The 17182-nt window shown below is 35.4% G+C and overlaps 1 protein-coding gene across 9 annotated transcripts in view; it reads left to right on the top strand.

The window, feature by feature from the left end:
* The window catches only part of SNX13 (sorting nexin 13), a 149353-nt gene that overhangs the window by 46263 nt on the left and 85908 nt on the right, over positions 1-17182 (top strand). For 8 of the 9 annotated variants that reach the window (XR_004433321.1, XM_033194936.1, XM_033194934.1 and 5 more), the window contains 3 exons: positions 127-248; positions 15101-15222; positions 15310-15411. Coding sequence is in view for 8 of the 9 variants with exons in the window: in XM_033194936.1 (XP_033050827.1) it covers positions 127-248; positions 15101-15222; positions 15310-15411 (346 nt within the window). In the remaining variant the exon portion in view is untranslated. Of the gene's footprint in view, positions 1-126; positions 249-9833; positions 9899-15100; positions 15223-15309; positions 15412-17182 lie in introns of all 9 variants that reach the window. The other variant, XM_033194940.1, reaches the window with a different exon arrangement.

The raw sequence follows: 17182 nt of genomic DNA, 5'->3' as shown, positions 1-17182 counted from the left end.
TTACCACCATAAATTAATACATAGAGAGTAAATATAAATTGGCAGATACAGCATGATTTTTAGTTTACCACTGTAACTTTTTAAATCCTAAAATGTTGTAATTTTTTCCCAATATTTTTGTTACAGGTTATCCAGTTTTCCTTGAGAGATTATGTCCAGTATTGGTATTATACACTAAGCGATGATGAATCTTTTCTTCTTGAAATTAGGCAGACTCTTCAAAATGCGCTCATTCAGTTTGCTACTAGGTAAGGACACGGCATTGTATTTATGCGGAAAAATTTAGATGCATGGTTTGTACCACTAAGGAAAATAACTTTTAAGGGGAGGAATTGTTTATTAAAAGGTAAGTAGAACAGCAGATTATTATTGTGGTATAACTCCAGGATTTTAGAACTAGAGCTCTTAAAACCTTTACCCCAGATTTTAGGTTTTTACAGGATGTTTATTTTGATTAAACCCTGCTTTCTGTTTGGTAGTTTTTTCTTTAGGGTCCAAATCAGTGACTTTTTAAATCTGTTACCCCACTTATTGATACTTTTCCCCCCGCTCTTCCGTAGACCCTCTATGTTATGTGAGTGCTATGAAAATAGATTAGTTTCAGAGTAACTGCTCTTCTCCTTTTGCTATAACTCTTCTCCTAATTATGACACATATCTATTGGAAGTCCTCTTAGAGGGAGGAGAAGGGACCAAAGGAACATAAGTCAGTGGAGAATATTCAAGTTTATATTTTTCAGAAGAAAAGTTTATTTTGGTGAGTTTAAGGAACTTTTCTTGTCAGATATACTAAAATTCTTACTTTACAAACCAGCTGTATACTGCTTCCCATATGAGGAAAGTATTTTGGCTTCTATTTTACTTAAACTGCTTGATTTTTTTTGATGGGAGGCTATTTCACACCTGTTTAAATTACGTTTACTTTCATTTTTATTTTTGAAGGCTTTTGTTTTTTTTCCCCCATCATTGACGTCTAACTTTTTGAAAGCCTTTTAATGGGCAACATTATATGAAAGGGAATACTTGTGTTCTAGAAATTATTTATTTTTGAAAGAAAGATTTTATGTTTGGATGAGTTTGCAGACTTCTTTTTTTATTCCATTCAAATATGTTGCTACCATCACACACAAAGATTGCCCTGCTATGTATTTCCAGCTCATGCTGCCCTCTCAGGCCCTTTCCTCTATCTCCATTTGATTCTAAAGCTTTAGATTTGGAGTTGGCTAGAGGAAGGGCATGAGATGTGTTTCCTAACCTCATTGGGGAGCCTGGCACAAGGTTTATGGTTTGAACAATAATAGTTATAGAGATAGATTTGTACTCCTCCTCCCTCATGATTAGGAGCAAGCATTTGCAAAGGAGCTAGCCAGAATTACAGATACAGACTCACTGTGGAACACAGAACATGTAATTGGTATAATCAAAGAAAGTCAGAGCTTGAATTTAATCTCTCTTACTTCATGTGCACCATTATTGAGTGTTAGGTATTCTTTCAGATAATTCTTCTAAATATTTATTTATTGCTTTCTATAGTAACGCTATCCTGATGACTTTTTTTTTCTTAGAAAGGGTGAGGATAAGAAGAATTCGTTATTCTTGTGTCTGACTATTGAAAAATATATAAAAATGTGTAACACATTTTAGAACTGGAAAGAGATTTGAGCTCTGGTAATTTGAAAACTTGAGTTGGCGTTCTAGCTCTACCTCTGGCTGTAGGACTGTGAGCAAGTGTCTTTAAACTCTGAACCTTGGTTTTTCTCATATGTAAAATAAGTGTAATAATAACTGCCCTGTTCTGTGTTCCTCTCAGGATAATTGTCAGGATCAAAATTCGTGTTATTCAGCTAGTATTTTGGGCATACTTTGTACCAACCAGATGCTGGGGATACAGCAGTGAATAAAACAAAGTCCCTGCTCAGTGGAGTGAGATGAAATACCTGTGACAGTGTTTTGAAAATTGTGAAGGAATTTAGAAATTTACGTTTTTATGCCATCCAACACCCATAATTTTACTGATGAGGAAGCTAAGGTCCAGAAGGGTAAAGTGGTTAGTCTAATGTTATCCAGTGAGTTAGAGTTAGAATCAAATTGTTCTTAAGTTTGGTATTTTTTCTCCCATCCAATTAAATATTTTATAATCTAGGTTATTTATCTTAGTTTCCTGCTCTTCTTTCCTATTATTGCAATACTTTCCCTGTTTTTGATCCCCTAGTCACCTTTCTTTTCACTGTAGGTCTTAAATTTTTTTTTTCTTTTGAAAACATTCAGTGCTATCAAGCTTAATGAAAAAGCAAGTTTTTTTTGCATCCTACACTGATCTAAATTTATATCTTTGCTTGACCATTTACCTTAAGTTTCTGGCAAATTAAAACAATACAGATAATAACTGCTTTAGAGGCTGCTTTGAGGCTAAAATACGGTATCAAATAAAGTTCTTAGCATGCAGTAAAACTCATTAATTGTTGGTTTGTTCCTTCTCTGTTAATGACTTTCCTACGTAGACTTTTTCTATTACTATGCAAATATATGACTTACTAGAGGCTCCATGACTTCCAGTACCAATATCAAGAAAATTAGTCTGTTTACAATCATTCATATACTGTAAAAACCTTATTCTGTGCCGTCTGCTGTATACTGTGAAGCATATGATAGCAGCAAAAATTATCACCTCTATTCTTTAACTTACAATCCTTTATAGGGCCCACAACCCTGGAAAAAAACTTTTTTTTTCCCTCTCCAGTGGTTTCATAGGTTTGATTTTTTTAAAGGGCCATGAACTCAGAAAATGTTTAGAACCTATGATTTTTAGTGTTTGTATTTGCTCATCAACTTTGAGAAACAATTAGAGAATGTCACTGTAAAATGAAGTGCTTAATTTTGAATAAAGATGGGAAGAAAATAATGTATGTTTTGAGTCCAAAGCTGTGGATTTGAAGTTAGCTCTATTACTTCTTAAGCTCTTGGTCTTGAGTGGACAAAACACATGTATTTGTCTGGAGATGATAACTTGTATCCCCTTATCAGGTGGTGGTTAGGATTAAATGACATCATGTGTGGGAGAGTACTCTGTAGTGATAACATCTTATTTAGTATTAGTACTTTTGTTATTCCAGTAACAGCTTGGGGAAGGAAACTTTCCTCCAGCACCCTTGAGTTCTCCTTCTCTGTGGAATTTGGGTGTGGATTAGACAAAAGCCTCAGGGGATGAATGCTGGATAACCCATGTATTTTTTATTCCCCCTTTAAATAAGATATTATAGTGTGATATAGACAGCTTTGGCCTGTGTCAGAAAATCTGTAATTCTGTCTACCATTAAGTTGTAGTGTATCTAAAAGAAAATTTTTAATGTCTCTGTAAAATAGTAATAATAATGTAGCAAACTCAGAGTTGTAAGGGGAAAATGAGATGATGTGGGTGAAACATTTAGTAAAGTACTTGCCAATCAATAAATGACATTTTTAGCAAATCACTTGACTCTGTGCCTCTATAATCTGGCACATAGTAAGTGTTCAGTAAAATTAACTTCTCTGTTATTGTTGTTGCTGTTATGTTCCTAGGTTGTGTACACAGATTCTTTGACCCTGTCTTAGCTATTTTTTTGTAGAGCAAGGGAGGTAGAGAGGGCAAAATTAAGGCACATGAAACATGGAGAAATAAAGCAGTCATTTCTGTGGTATTGAGAGTGGTTTTTCATGTAGAGATAGAGTGAACTAGAATAGCTGATGAAGACCTCAATGGAATTGAGAGCAAAACTGGTTTTCAAGAATGGGTTATTTGGATAGATAGAGAGGAAGAATATGTTAGGAAATAAGAATAGTATGAGCAAATTTCTAAGAAAGAAGATAAAGATAGTGTAGTAGAAACTATAACAAGCAACCTTGTTGTTGATCTTGAAAGTGAAATGTGGGTGGTAAATCCCTCCATCTTTGTTCCTCTTAATCCAAGATTAGCAGAAAGTCCATATATTCTTTTTTGTTCTTTTTTTTTTTTGAGACAGAGTCTTGCTCTGTCACCCAGGCTGGAGTGCAGTGGCACACTCACTGCAACCTCTGCATCCCAGGTTCAAGCAATTCTTCTGCCCCAGCCTCCTGAGTAGTTAGAAATACAAGTGTGCGCCACCACACCCGACTAAGTTTTGTATTTTTAGTAGAGATGATGGGATTTCACCATGTTGGTCAGGCTGGCCTTGAACTCCTGACCTCGTGATCTGCCTGCCTCAGCCTCCCAAAGTGCTAGGATTACAGGCGTGAGTCACTGCACCCCACCCCCATGCTGGGGAAAGTAGATATGTGCTAGTGCCACTGTGTTCCTTCCTGAAAGATCTTCCCGTGGAGGAGGAGGGATAGATACATAGGCTTCAGGATTCGCTGGCTGTGATACTAATGACATAGTATCACAGGGAATGATTGGTAAAACTTCAAGAACATATTCCCTATTTTCTTCCTTTACCTTTTGCCATAGAAATAATGAAAATAAATGGTATATCCCTACGCTTGTTAAAAGGCAAACAAAACTCAAATAGTGGACGTTCGCAACAAAATTTTGTCCTTTTTTTGTTTTACCATTTTATATTCTTTGCAATTTGAAATTTGGGTAAAAACTGACATTCCTCGGAAAGACAGTTACATTTATTACAGTATAACAAAAACAATTAGAAACTAATTTAAAATTAGAAATTTTATCTAAATATTTAAAAGAAGGCGAAATAGTTAATGTTTTTTGTTTTTGTTTTGAGACAGACTCTCGTTCTGTCGCCTCCTAGACTGGAGTGCAGTGGCACGATTTCTGCTCACTGCAGCTTCCGCCTCCCAGGTTCAAGCGATTCTCCTGTCTCAGATTCCTGAGTAGCTGGAATTAACAGGTGCACGCTGCCACGTCCGGCTAATTTTTTGTATTTTAGTAGAGACGGGGTTTCACCATGTTGCCCAGGCTGGTCTCGAACTCCTGAGCTCAGGCAATCCACTGGCCTCAGCTTCCCAAAGTGCTGGGATTACAGGTGTGAGCCACCACCCCCAGCCTAATGTTTTTATAATCTATAGAATAGACCTGGGGTAATAGTTCATTATTAACTGATAGAATTCACAAACTATACAGTTCAACCACTTAAAGTCAGTAGCTTTAGTTAAGAGTTGTACAACTTTCAATTTAAGAACATTTTAATGACTTCACAAAGAAACCTTATATCCATTGTCAGTCACTTCTGCATTCCCCCACGCTTCTAGCTCTAGGTAACTACTAATCTTTTTGTTTGTTTGTTTGTTTCTATGGATTTGCCTATTCTGAGCATTTTATATGAATGAAATAATGTATGTGGTCTTTTTTCCTGTTTCTTTTACTTAGCATTATGTTTTCAAGGTTCATTCATGTTGTGGCATAAATTAGTGCTTATTCTTTTTTATTGCTGAGTAATATTCCATTGAACACATACTACAGTTGTTTTTCATCAGCAAATGGACATTTAGGTTGTTTCTACTCTTTGAATCATATGAATAATGCTACTATGAGTATTCATGTACAAGTTTTTGAGGGACAAATGTTTCCATTTCTCTTGGATATATACCTGGGAATATAATTTCTGGATTGTATGATCAGTCTTTTGAGGAACTGCAAACTTTTTCAAAGTGGCTGTACTTTGTTACATTTCTACCAGCAGTATATGAAAGCTCCTCTTTGACCAACACTTAAGTTATTGTTGTCCGTCTTTTTGACACCATCATAGTGAGTGTGAAGTAGTATTACATTATCGTTTTAATCTGCATTTGCCTGATAGCTAATGATACCAAGCATCTTTTCGTGTGCTTATTGGTCATTTGTATATTTTCTATAGATAAGTGAGTTGTTATACAGATAGATGGTTTGTTTTCAATCATGCTTTTTCCAGTGTCTGAAAAATGAAATGTTCATAGACCCAGCGGAAGCATATTAAAATGTATGGAAAAAATTAACATGGAAGTCACAAGTGGGAACTCTATCGACAATAATTTATTAGGTATTTACTGTTCCATCATGTACAAACCATGATAGTAAGCATTTGTTTCCAGATAGTGGCTGCCTATACAAAGTTGTTATCTATAGTTGAAAAAACGATTCTTAAGTTTTTGTTCATAAGAACACAAAGAATAGAAAAGAAAAATGGCAAATAAGTTAATTTAAAAAAAATCATACTAGGTATCTTTGTTACTGACAACCAAATGTTTCTGTTTCTGGCTGTAAAGTAATATATACCTATTTTGTAAAATGTAATTTTCTTCTTTAGATTTTCTGAATTAGCTATATTCAGCCATAGACCCACAATCCAAAGATCACTGTTAATGTTTTAGTGTATTTCCTTTTAATGTCTTAGTTGTGCATACATAGTTACAATTTTTATATAGCTAAAAATCATACAGCATATGTTACTTTGTACAGTTTTGATTCTAATATGTTTTCTATATATTTGTAATTCTTCTTATATATATTAGTGGCTATAAAACTGTCTATTGCAGGAATCAGTAAACTTTTTCTCTAAAGACCCAAACAACTATTTTAGGATTTGTAGGCCACATCATTTCTGTCACAGTTAGTCAATTCTGCCATTGTAGCACAAAAGCAGCTGTGGACAAAATGCAAATAAATGAGCATAACTGTCCAATAAAACTATATTCATAAAAACAAGCAGAGTACATGTCCTTTACAGGGACGTGGATGAAACTGGAAACCGTCATTTTCAGCAAACTAACACAAGAACAGAAAACCAAACACTGCATGTTCTCACTCATGAGTGGGAGTTGAACAATGAGAACACGTGGACACAGGTAGGGGACCATCACACACCAGGACCTGTTGAGGAGTAGGGAGCAAAGGGAGGGAGAGCATTAGGATAAATACCTAATGTAAGTGACGGGTTGATGGGTGCAGCAAACCACCGTGGCACGTGTATACCTATGTAACAAACCTGCACATTCTGCACATGTGCCCCAGAATTAAAAGTATGTATAAAAAAAAAAGCAGTAGCACACTCAATAATAAAATGACAAGTAACCTAATTAAAAAATGGGGAAAGAATTTGAATAGACATTTCTCTGTAGAAGAAATGTCCAGATGTTCTGAAGGACTTAGATCTTAGTTGTAGTAATTTTATTAATACTCCTGTTTACTAAAATAGTTAACATCATGAGTTTAATTTTCTATACTTTATTACTTAAGAAGATGTGCACTTAGCCCCATGTTATTTTTTTTCCTGTATTTTATCTTAACTAAGGTGTTCACGTCTTGTTTTTTATACTGCTGAAGTGATGACTATACTTTATGTGTGTACTTCTGTATAAACTTTTTACTATTTTCTGAGATCTGAGTCCTTCAGAACATCTGGATTTTGGAATCTCTTTGAAGCATTGAAATATAGGATATAGGACCACACTTCTTAAGCAGTGTTATCGCTCACTAAATACCATTTCCCTTAATACAGTCATGTAAAGCTGCATGCCTAAGTTCGTTTCCACCAATTTGCTTATCACTTCTATGAATCAGGATGTTTTATTTTCTTGTTAAGGTAGAGTAGAAAGAACACTGAACTGAAAGTTAAGAACCCTGTTCGTTTTTGTTTTTGTTTTTGAGACAGAGTCTCGCCCTGTCGCCCAGGCTGGAGTACGGTGGCACAATCTCAGCTCACTGCAACCTCCGCCCTTCCAGGAACCCTGTTTTGTTTAACAAAACCTTGGTCTCACTGTGTCTCCTAGAATATGTAATTTAAATTCTGGCTCTGAAATTACAGGGAATTGTGGTAGTGATTTGAGATCCCTTTCAGTTCTGAAATAGTAAGATTCTCTGGTCAGGTTGTTACTAATCTTGATTTCTTTTCAATCATGTCTCCTCCCAAAACACACACTAACTTACTCCATCACACTCCACATTTTGAATGCCATTTGGGGAGTTATTTTTTTTAAGTATATAGGATTGCTAATTAGAGTTAATTTACTTTGGGATTAAAGTACTCTTCATAGCTATTGTTTTATTAGTAGGGGTCTTTTGTTTTTGTTTTTGTTTTTTTTTTGAGACAGAGTCTGGCTCTTGCCCAGGCTGAAGTGCAGTGGCGCAATCTTGGCTCACTGCAAGCTCCGCCTCCTGGGTTCATGCCATTCACCTGCCTCAGCCTCCCGAGTAGCTGGGACCACAGGCGCCCGCCACCACACCCGGCTAATTTTTTTGTATTTTTCGTAGAGACGGGGTTTCACCATGTTAGCCAGGATGGTCTCGATCTCCTGACCTGGTGATCCGCCCACCTCGGCCTCCCAAAGTGCTGGGATTACAGGTGTTAGTAGGGGTCTTATAGTAGGATAACAAAATTTATTTAAACCTTTTAATATATTTCTAAATGATCAGAAAGAATGCTTGATTCTAAACATAAAATACGTTTACTAATCTTTTCTCAATGATTAAAACACTTGTATCAATAAAATAAAAAGTTTTTGTACAACTAGACTATTGCTGTTCTTTATAGAATGCTGAAAACAGTAAATCTGTAGTGTTACGAGTTTGATATTTTTTTAAGTTTTCTGAGGTGTAAGTTCTCCCACCATGTTCAGTTTTAAGCTATCAGCATGAAGTCACTGAACTTGGAAATAGGAAGAGATGTACACAATTGTTTGCCTACTCCAGCTCACAGTTGGAGAGGATACACCTAAGTGAAGAGAGGGCAGAGGCAGATTTGTAAACCCGAAGTAATGAAATGTATTTCCTTGTGTGGTTGCTAATTTAACTCCTATGGAAGAATTCCCCATTTATTTTTGAGGACTATAGTAGGGGGTAATCATACATTTACTGTAAGTTCAGGAATGTTTGTGAAGAAGGTCAAGTTAGTTTCATTATTTTAATCAGTACTGACAACTAAATCCTTAAAGTGGATGATAAAAGGGTAAAAAAAGGGACTCTAGAGAGATGGTTATGGTAACACGTAGTATTTATGACTGAATTGACGTAGGGGGGATTGATTTAGTGGATTCAAAATGAAGCTTACAATTCTGTGCCTTTACAATTTTACCCAAATTCAATTTCAGGCTGAGTTTTTGACACTATTAACAAAGTAGTTCTTCAAGGACTCTGAAGGATGGAAACAAGTAAAGGATTATGTACTTAAAGAGTAGTATATCCTTTCTAATAGTGAATTAAGAGGGGAAGTTAGTATCTGATTCAGAGGCTCAAAGGAGAAGAAATTTTTTTCTTTCACAGATAAGCCACTCAGTTACTTTCTCTCAACAAAAAAAAGTCTGTGAGTCAGTTGATTAAAAGGCCCTCTAATAGAGTAAAACTTTTCTCAAAATCTGCTCAAAGTTACTTGTCAAAAATCTACCCAGAAAAACTAGGAATTCTATTTTAATGATTTTTCAAAAATTTCTGTTTTTTACATAGAAGATAAAGACCTTTTGTAGAATTTTAATACATATTATTAAAATTTTATGTGATTGGTTATTATATTGACCTTATTAACGTACCCTTAAAAAAGCCAAGTCTTAACATGCGTGTGTGTGTTTGTGTGTGTATGTATATATGTATATACCTCTTCCCTTGAGATTCCTTTCAGTTCTAAAATACTAAGATTCTGTGGACCTCTCTCTGTGTGTGTGTGTGTGTGTATGTATGTATGTGTGTATGTGTACATATATAGTGTCTATATGTATACCTACACCTGCAGTATATAGTACACTGTCATTCTTACAGTTTTTAAAAAAGGTCGTCATAGTCATTTCTCTGAAAAACTAATGTAGCATCAGGAGCATAACATTTATTATAGAATTATTCTCTGTGGAAAAAGCAGCTTTTACTTTTATCATTTTGACATAAGGCACCTTTTCCAGGAAAGTATTCTGCTATGAATATGAAGATCGCCTTTACTGCCAAACGACCACCCTCTCCTAGTCAGGCAAGTCTACAAGATGACCCTTGCATATATATTTATCATGCTCGTTCCCATCTTCTGCTCATTCCTGTGTCCTTTCTTCTCTCATATAAATACTGCTCTTTCATCAAGATTTAAGTGTAGCCTCTTTATTGAAGCCTCTTTAAATTACTACATATCACTTAATCTATAGTCTTTGTGTGTGTAGTTCTCGTCAACAAAATTTTAAGCTGATTTTGAAATGGTTCCAATTCTGTGCTATTGCAGTGAAAGTTCTCTTAACTGATGTTTAGTTAGCCAGTGCTCTCCATTCCCTTTATATGCTATAATGACTGATAACCTTAACATTAAGACTAGGCTCTATTACATCTATCCACTTCTGTTTCCACCCTTTGAGTTTTATGCTTATCAAAAGTCAGTTGTGTGATGCCTGGACCCCACCTCCAGAAAATCTGATACAGTTCATCTGTGGTGTGACCTGAACATTGGTGATTTAGAGGAGACAGATAATCAAACACGTTGAAAAAAAAGTTGTGTTTGTTTCTGAGCCTATATATCCCAGTTACACTTTTTTATGGTAATCAGGTGGTTTAATTAACACTCAACTTAGATTGAAGAAATATGAATATGACAGGGTAGTTTCTATAAAAACCAAGTCACTTGCTTTGGAATTACTCAAAGCTGGTGGAAGATTGTAGTTGAATGAAGTGAATGAAAGGCAACTATGAAATTTGAAAGTCTTCAAGGGCTCTTCATGCAGATTTGTTCACAAAATGTCTTTATTCCCTTGCCATTTTAAAGAAACCGGACACCATAGGTTTTGCAGTGTGGGAACAGTTTGTAGTTTTTTCAACACCCAAGGCATGTTAATACCACTCAGCAGAGCCTTAACCAAAGAATAAATCTTAGTCCTATACAGGAAGATTTATGTCATTGAAGTTAAAGTGAAATATATTCATGACTTCCTCTTTTAATCAAATATTTAAATTTACCTACTGCCCAATTACCAGTTTTTTATACGCTCTGTCCCTGTGTATGTGTATGTATGTGTATGTGTATGTGTGGTTTTATGTAGCTAATATAATCAATCATAGACTCAAAGATATAGTAAGTGTTGTTAGAGGAAACAAACTTTGGGAAATGATGTGACTTGCTGAATTTCATAAACTGGCACATATGCCTTTGATTTGAGTAAAAGACCCATCATTTGGTGAAGTCTTTTGTTCGAATCAATGGCATCTGTACCAGTCCAGTGCGTTTTCTAGAAATACTTGATTTTGGTCGTGTTTTGTGTTACTGATGATGAGCTGTACACTGCTTAGAACAGATGGAACAAGTGAGGCAATTTATAATTCTAAACTCAACCACGTATTTGGGACTTTACTTGCCTTTTTAAGGCATTGGCATTAAGTAACCGTGAGTCAAAAAGAGCTTCTCAGTACATATTCTACTTTAACACTTCAAGGAATAAGGAAGCAATTGTTGTTTGTGCCTCCTGTTGCCATGCTCCAAACATCCATTGAAAACAGTGCTCTGACCCTGGAAAAGGAATCAATAAATCAGTATGCATTGAGTGCCTCCAATAATATTTGAAACATTACTTTTCCACGGGGGATACAACTATGAATAAAACAAACACAGTTGGCTGAGTGCAGTGGTATGTGCCTGTACTCCCAGCTACTCAGAACGCTGAAGTAGGAGGATCACTTGAGCCCAGGAGTTTGAGGCTGCACTGTGAATATGCATGTGAATAGTCATGGCATTCCAGCCTGGACAACGTAGTGAGACTCTATTTAAACAAACCAACAACAGCAACAACAAAAAACAGACCCAGTCAATCCGTGCCTTACTGAGATTAATATTCTAACAGCAAATAATTCAACTGTAGCTTGTAAGAGCTATAAAAAGTGGAAAGTATGGTAGAATGCATAACTGGAGACAGGACCTAGTCTGAAGGAATAGTGGAGAGGATGGGGGTCAATGAGGGCTGGCATGTGGAATTGACATTTTAGATAAACCTTAATGTATAAGTGGGAATTGTCAAGTGAATGGGGGGAGAGAAGGAAAATTTATGGAGGGTAGGCTATGCCAAGCAAGTGTGGGGGAGGGAATAGTCTGTCCAGAGGCACTGAGAGTGTAAGGGGCATATTAGCATTTGACACATGGAAAGAAAGCCTGTGGATCTGCAAAACAAAGAGGCAGGGAGAGGGTGAGATAGATGGTGATGAGGAGGAAATACACGAGGGCTCTCTGGTAAGAAAGATCTTAGAGAAGGTGTTCGTGCTTAGCTCTAATAATAATGGGGTGTTACTGCAGTTTTAAAGCTGTATATATCCTATTTTAAAAATTTGACTGCTTTATGGAAATTGGAATGCAAGGGACACAGTGGATGTGGGAGACCTATACGTAGAATGGTGGCGAGGGATAGGATGGTAGCGTTAGAGACAGAGAAAAGGGCTTGCAAAATTTATGTTCAGAGAGACATACTTTATAGTTTTGTTTTGCTTTTGTGCTTTCAATTAAAATTTCATTACTTGTTTGCATTCCTAGTTAACCTTAATTCTTGATTGCAACCATTCTGTCAATATACATAAGCTTCAGGGGCCTACTGTCAACTTTTTCAGGCTAGGGTTAATTGTATCACTTTTTTTGGTCATATAGGGATTATGTTCTTTTATTTTTAAATTCAAGAAATTACAGCTTATTAGCAATAATAATAAAACTCAAGTGTCGGTAATAAGATGCGTTATGTAATAGCCCGGTTGTTTTACTAGACTAAGAATTATATGGGGGAATATTTTAAGCAAAGTGAAAAAGAGTTTTGACTGTTGGCATAATGTAAGCATAATTGATATTAAGAGCTCTACTAGAAAGCTATGTAGTAGATGCAGTAGAAGTATGGCTATTACATAAATGAAATATTTCTTACTCATTTTCACATTGCATTTATTACATATTTATCATGTCATGATTTTAGAAAGTACTTCACTGTCATCAAAATATTTTCCAATTTTGTTAAGACAAACTTTACTAGAAATTGTTAATATACATCCTTCTAATTTATAAATGGGAAGCAGTGTGCTATTGTTCCTCCTAATCTTGAAAGTTCTTTTGAGATTTATATTAAGTTTGCATGAAGTCAGTGGAAATAAGTCAAGCAGAAGGAAAATAATAACCTCAGAAAGATATATAGGATATCTGTACTGTTTTTCCTATTTTTCTACCCTCAACATATTTCTGTATTGAAAATAGAAATCTGTACATCAAATTTGAAATAATTTGTATGTATTTGCATTGCTTGATAATTTTATTCGTTTAAAATGTGATTACGTCCTCTATAATGAATCAAGATGGATTTAAAATGCCTTCTAAATTGGTAAATTTTATTTTGTTTGAAAGTTTCAGTAAATTAAATAAACAGCATTGTACCGTGAAACAGGACAGATGTAACTTGAAAGATTATATATTCTGCTTTCTTCTAAATTTGTCAGAGTGAACCTTTTATGGATTAAATGAGCTATGGCCTATACTAAGTAAATTTTGTTTTTATAAAATTTTCAAGTATGGATGATTTTGAATAAATATTCATATAAAGATTTTTGAAAGATGCTTATACAGATTGTGATTTATTTTTTTAAATAAGAAAAAAGAGATTCTAGAGACTGTTAGGTTTAAGTTTTTATTTTAGGTTTTATGTTGAGACTGAAGATTGTTACCAAGTTTAGTTATATGCTTATATGCTTGGCTCTTATATTCTATATAATGTTAATTAATTCTTCCTCAGATTACTGAGCTTAGGGATCCACCTTTTTGTGTTGATTTGTTTTCCTGTTCATATACTTATGGCTTTCTCTTTAGTTTCATGTATACAACAAACCATAGTTGTGCCTTAGTGTTAATAACTTATTTTTTACTTGAAAACAGCCATTTATCTTTCAATATCATACTGACTCTTTAAGGGTTTTTTTTTTCTTTCTTTCCCCCCAAAAGTTATAGTAATTAAGTCAGCTTCTTCACTAGCCTCTTTATTGTATGTTTGGGTAATTACCAGAATGAGTTATGGTGTACTTTTTTGGTTCCTCCATTGTCCAGCATCTTCCCGAATAGACTCTTTGTTTTCTGTCTACTTGGTATGTTCCTGAAAGGGTGAATTAATTTTAGTGCGATTTTATGAAAAAGAACATTATATTAAAAAGTCACCTAGTCCAAGGAGAGATATAAATTGTTTTTGAGTTATCTATTGTGTTTTTTACCTGTTTCACTGGTATACTGAATTAACAGTATCTTTTGAGGTCTGTTGCTTTTGAGATAGAGTACTCGGTGACTTCCTAAAATTAGTAATTACCTTATTCATGAGTATTCTAAAGGCTTTTATATGTGTGATATTTTACATCATTCTTTAAACCATTTCCGTTTAATTAGTTATTTCTAATGATTAAGGCTTTTTTTTTGTTGTTGTTGTTGGTGGTGAGATAGTTCTGTTACCCAGGCTCGAATGCAGTAGTGTGGTCACAGCTCACTGCAGCGTTGACCTCCTGGGCTCAGGTGATCCTCCCACTTCACCCTCCCTAGCAACTGGGACTATAGGTGCATGCCACCATGCCTGGCTAATTTTTGTAGAGACAGTTTCACCATGTCAACGAGGCTGGTCTTGAACTTCTGGACTCAAGTGATCCTCCTGCCTCAGTCTCCCAAAGTGTTGGGATTACAGGTGTGAGCCACTGTGCCTGACCATGGCCAAGTTTTTAAGTGCTAGTGTATTCAAACAGAACGTTCAGAACATGTGTTGCATCGCTAAAAAGATGAATGTGGAGAATTCAGAAAGAGTTCAGAAGAAACCAAGAAATGTTTGAAATGCTCTTTTAAAAGCAAACAAAACTATTCAGAATTCCTTATGTATTCTTATGTTGGGGCTGAGAAATTACATGGTATACTGTTATCAGATTCACTTCAAATTTAACTGGAAAAAAATTAATTTACTATTTTAAGCATTTAGATAGTAGATTTAAACTTTGGCACATAAAATAATTCAAGTAATATTGTTAGAAGACTTAGTGAAGATTTACTTTGGATCTTATGAAACAATACTAACAGGTAATAATGAATGAAAATCTCAATTTAAATTTGCAGTCTCAGATAATCATGTTGTCAGTAGTCATTAAAATGAATTTATATTTTCTGATAAAGCATTTATATAATTCTTTTATGTAATGTGTTTTTTATAAGGTCAAAAGAAATAGACTGGCAACCTTATTTTACTACACGCATTGTAGATGATTTTGGCACACACTTACGAGTATTCAGAAAGGCTCAACAGAAAATAACAGAGAAAGATGATCAAGTAAAAGGTAATATCTTTATTCCATTTGAAAACTAGGATTTAACAATCTGTTTTCCTTTTATCATTTTATGTATCTTGAATTGTTTTTCTTCAGGTACAGCAGAAGATCTTGTAGATACCTTCTTTGAAGTTGAAGTTGAAATGGAGAAGGAAGTTTGCCGTGATCTAGTGTGCACTTCCCCCAAAGATGAAGAAGGTTTTCTTTCAATTTAACTTTCTTGACAATAGTAACTTGCTAGAGTCAAGTTAGCAGAACCAGTGAACAAATCTTAAGGATAAAATTATTCTTACTTAGGGCAGGTAGCATAGTAAAGATGCTATTCATTTTATTTTATTTTGTAATTCTTAAAAGTAGTTTCCAGATTCTGTTTTCTTCTTTAAAGGTCATCTTTAATAATTAACTGGTCCTGGCTGGGTGCAGTGGCTCACGCCTGTAATCCCAGTATTTTGGGAGGCCGAAGGGCCTGGATTGCTTGAGTCCAGGAGTTCAAGACCAGCCTAGGCAACATGGCAAAACCCTGTCTCTACTAAAAGTACGAAACATTAGCTGGCTGTGATGGTGCACACCTTTAGTCCCAGCTATTCAGGAGGCTGAGGTGGGAGAATCACCGGAGCCTGGGAAGTCAAGGCTGCAGTGACCTGTGATCATGCCACTGCACTCCATCATCCAGCCTGAGTGATGAGAGTGAGACCCTGTCTAAAAAAAAAGAAAAGAAATTATCAATCTACTTTTAAAATATAGCAAACATAAACTTTTTTTTTTTTTTTTTTTTTGAGACCGAGTCTCGCTCTGTCACCCAGGCTGGAGTGCAGTGGCCGGATCTCAGCTCACTGCAAGCTCTGCCTCCCGGGTTCACGCCATTCTCCTGCCTCAGCCTCCCGAGTAGCTGGGACCACAGGGCGCCCGCCACCTCACCTGGCTAATTTTTTGTATTTTTAGTAGAGATGGGGTTTCACTGTGCCAGCCAGGACAGTCTCGATCTCCTGACCTCGTGATCCACCCGTCTCGGCCTCCCAAAGTGCTGGGATTACAGGCTTGAGCCACTGTGCCCGGCCAACATTTTATAATTGAATTTTTTTATCTGTAGTGATTTCTCTTCCTCTTGAATTTATTATTTTTGCTTCAGAAGTATGCCTGTTACCATAAAATATTTCCTAAGGGAATGAATATAGTGATTTCAAATAAAATTTATAGATTTCAGCGGGCTTGTCTTTTATTTGTAGGAGTTTACACTAGACAAGTTTTAGCTAAGGACGTTATCTTTTCCCAGTTTTGCACGTATTAAGTCTTTGTTAATTGGCACAGTTTTAAATTAAGAGGATCACTTACGCAATTATATTCCCAGGACGTGTCAGCACAGGAATGACTATAGAAAAGCCCTTCTAGTTGTGGAAATTGTTTTCTTAGATTTTGAAAATGTTTTTAAATATTTTTATTTATTTCCTTTGTTCTTCCTTTCCTCTCTTCCCTTTTCTTTTTGTTTTTATTGTATAATTCAGCTTTTAATGGCCAGTTTATTAGCACTGTTAAGAAATATAGTTAACACTTGAACAGTGAGAGGGTTGGGGGTACTGACCCCCTGTGCAGACAGAATTCTGTGCATAACTTTTGTCCCCCAAAAACTTAAATACTAACAGCCCACTGTTAACCATAACCCTTACCAATAATGCAAAAAATTGATTAACACATAGAGTAGTATCTGCACATATTTTATGCATTCATAACATACCTTTTTCTTAATTTTTTTGATATTTCTAGGCTATGCGGTTCATCTCTGAGTTTTTTAAATTGTCACAAATCTCTAAAAAATTTTCTAATATATTTACTGAAAAAAATCCACATGAAAGTGGGCCTGAGCAATTCAGACTCTTTGTTCAAGGGTCAATTTGTATTATAGTAACTTAGAATGTAATTCATAGATATACTGATGTGCAATAGTTTTATGTAAGTTGAGCTCTCTTAAATC

The sequence above is a fragment of the Trachypithecus francoisi genome, unplaced genomic scaffold, assembly GCF_009764315.1.
Source record: "Trachypithecus francoisi isolate TF-2019V2 unplaced genomic scaffold, Tfra_2.0 Lachesis_group4, whole genome shotgun sequence".
Classification (NCBI taxonomy): domain Eukaryota; kingdom Metazoa; phylum Chordata; class Mammalia; order Primates; family Cercopithecidae; genus Trachypithecus; species Trachypithecus francoisi.
Note: the sequence above shows the minus strand (reverse complement) of the source record. Positions and strands in the feature narration are given on the sequence as shown.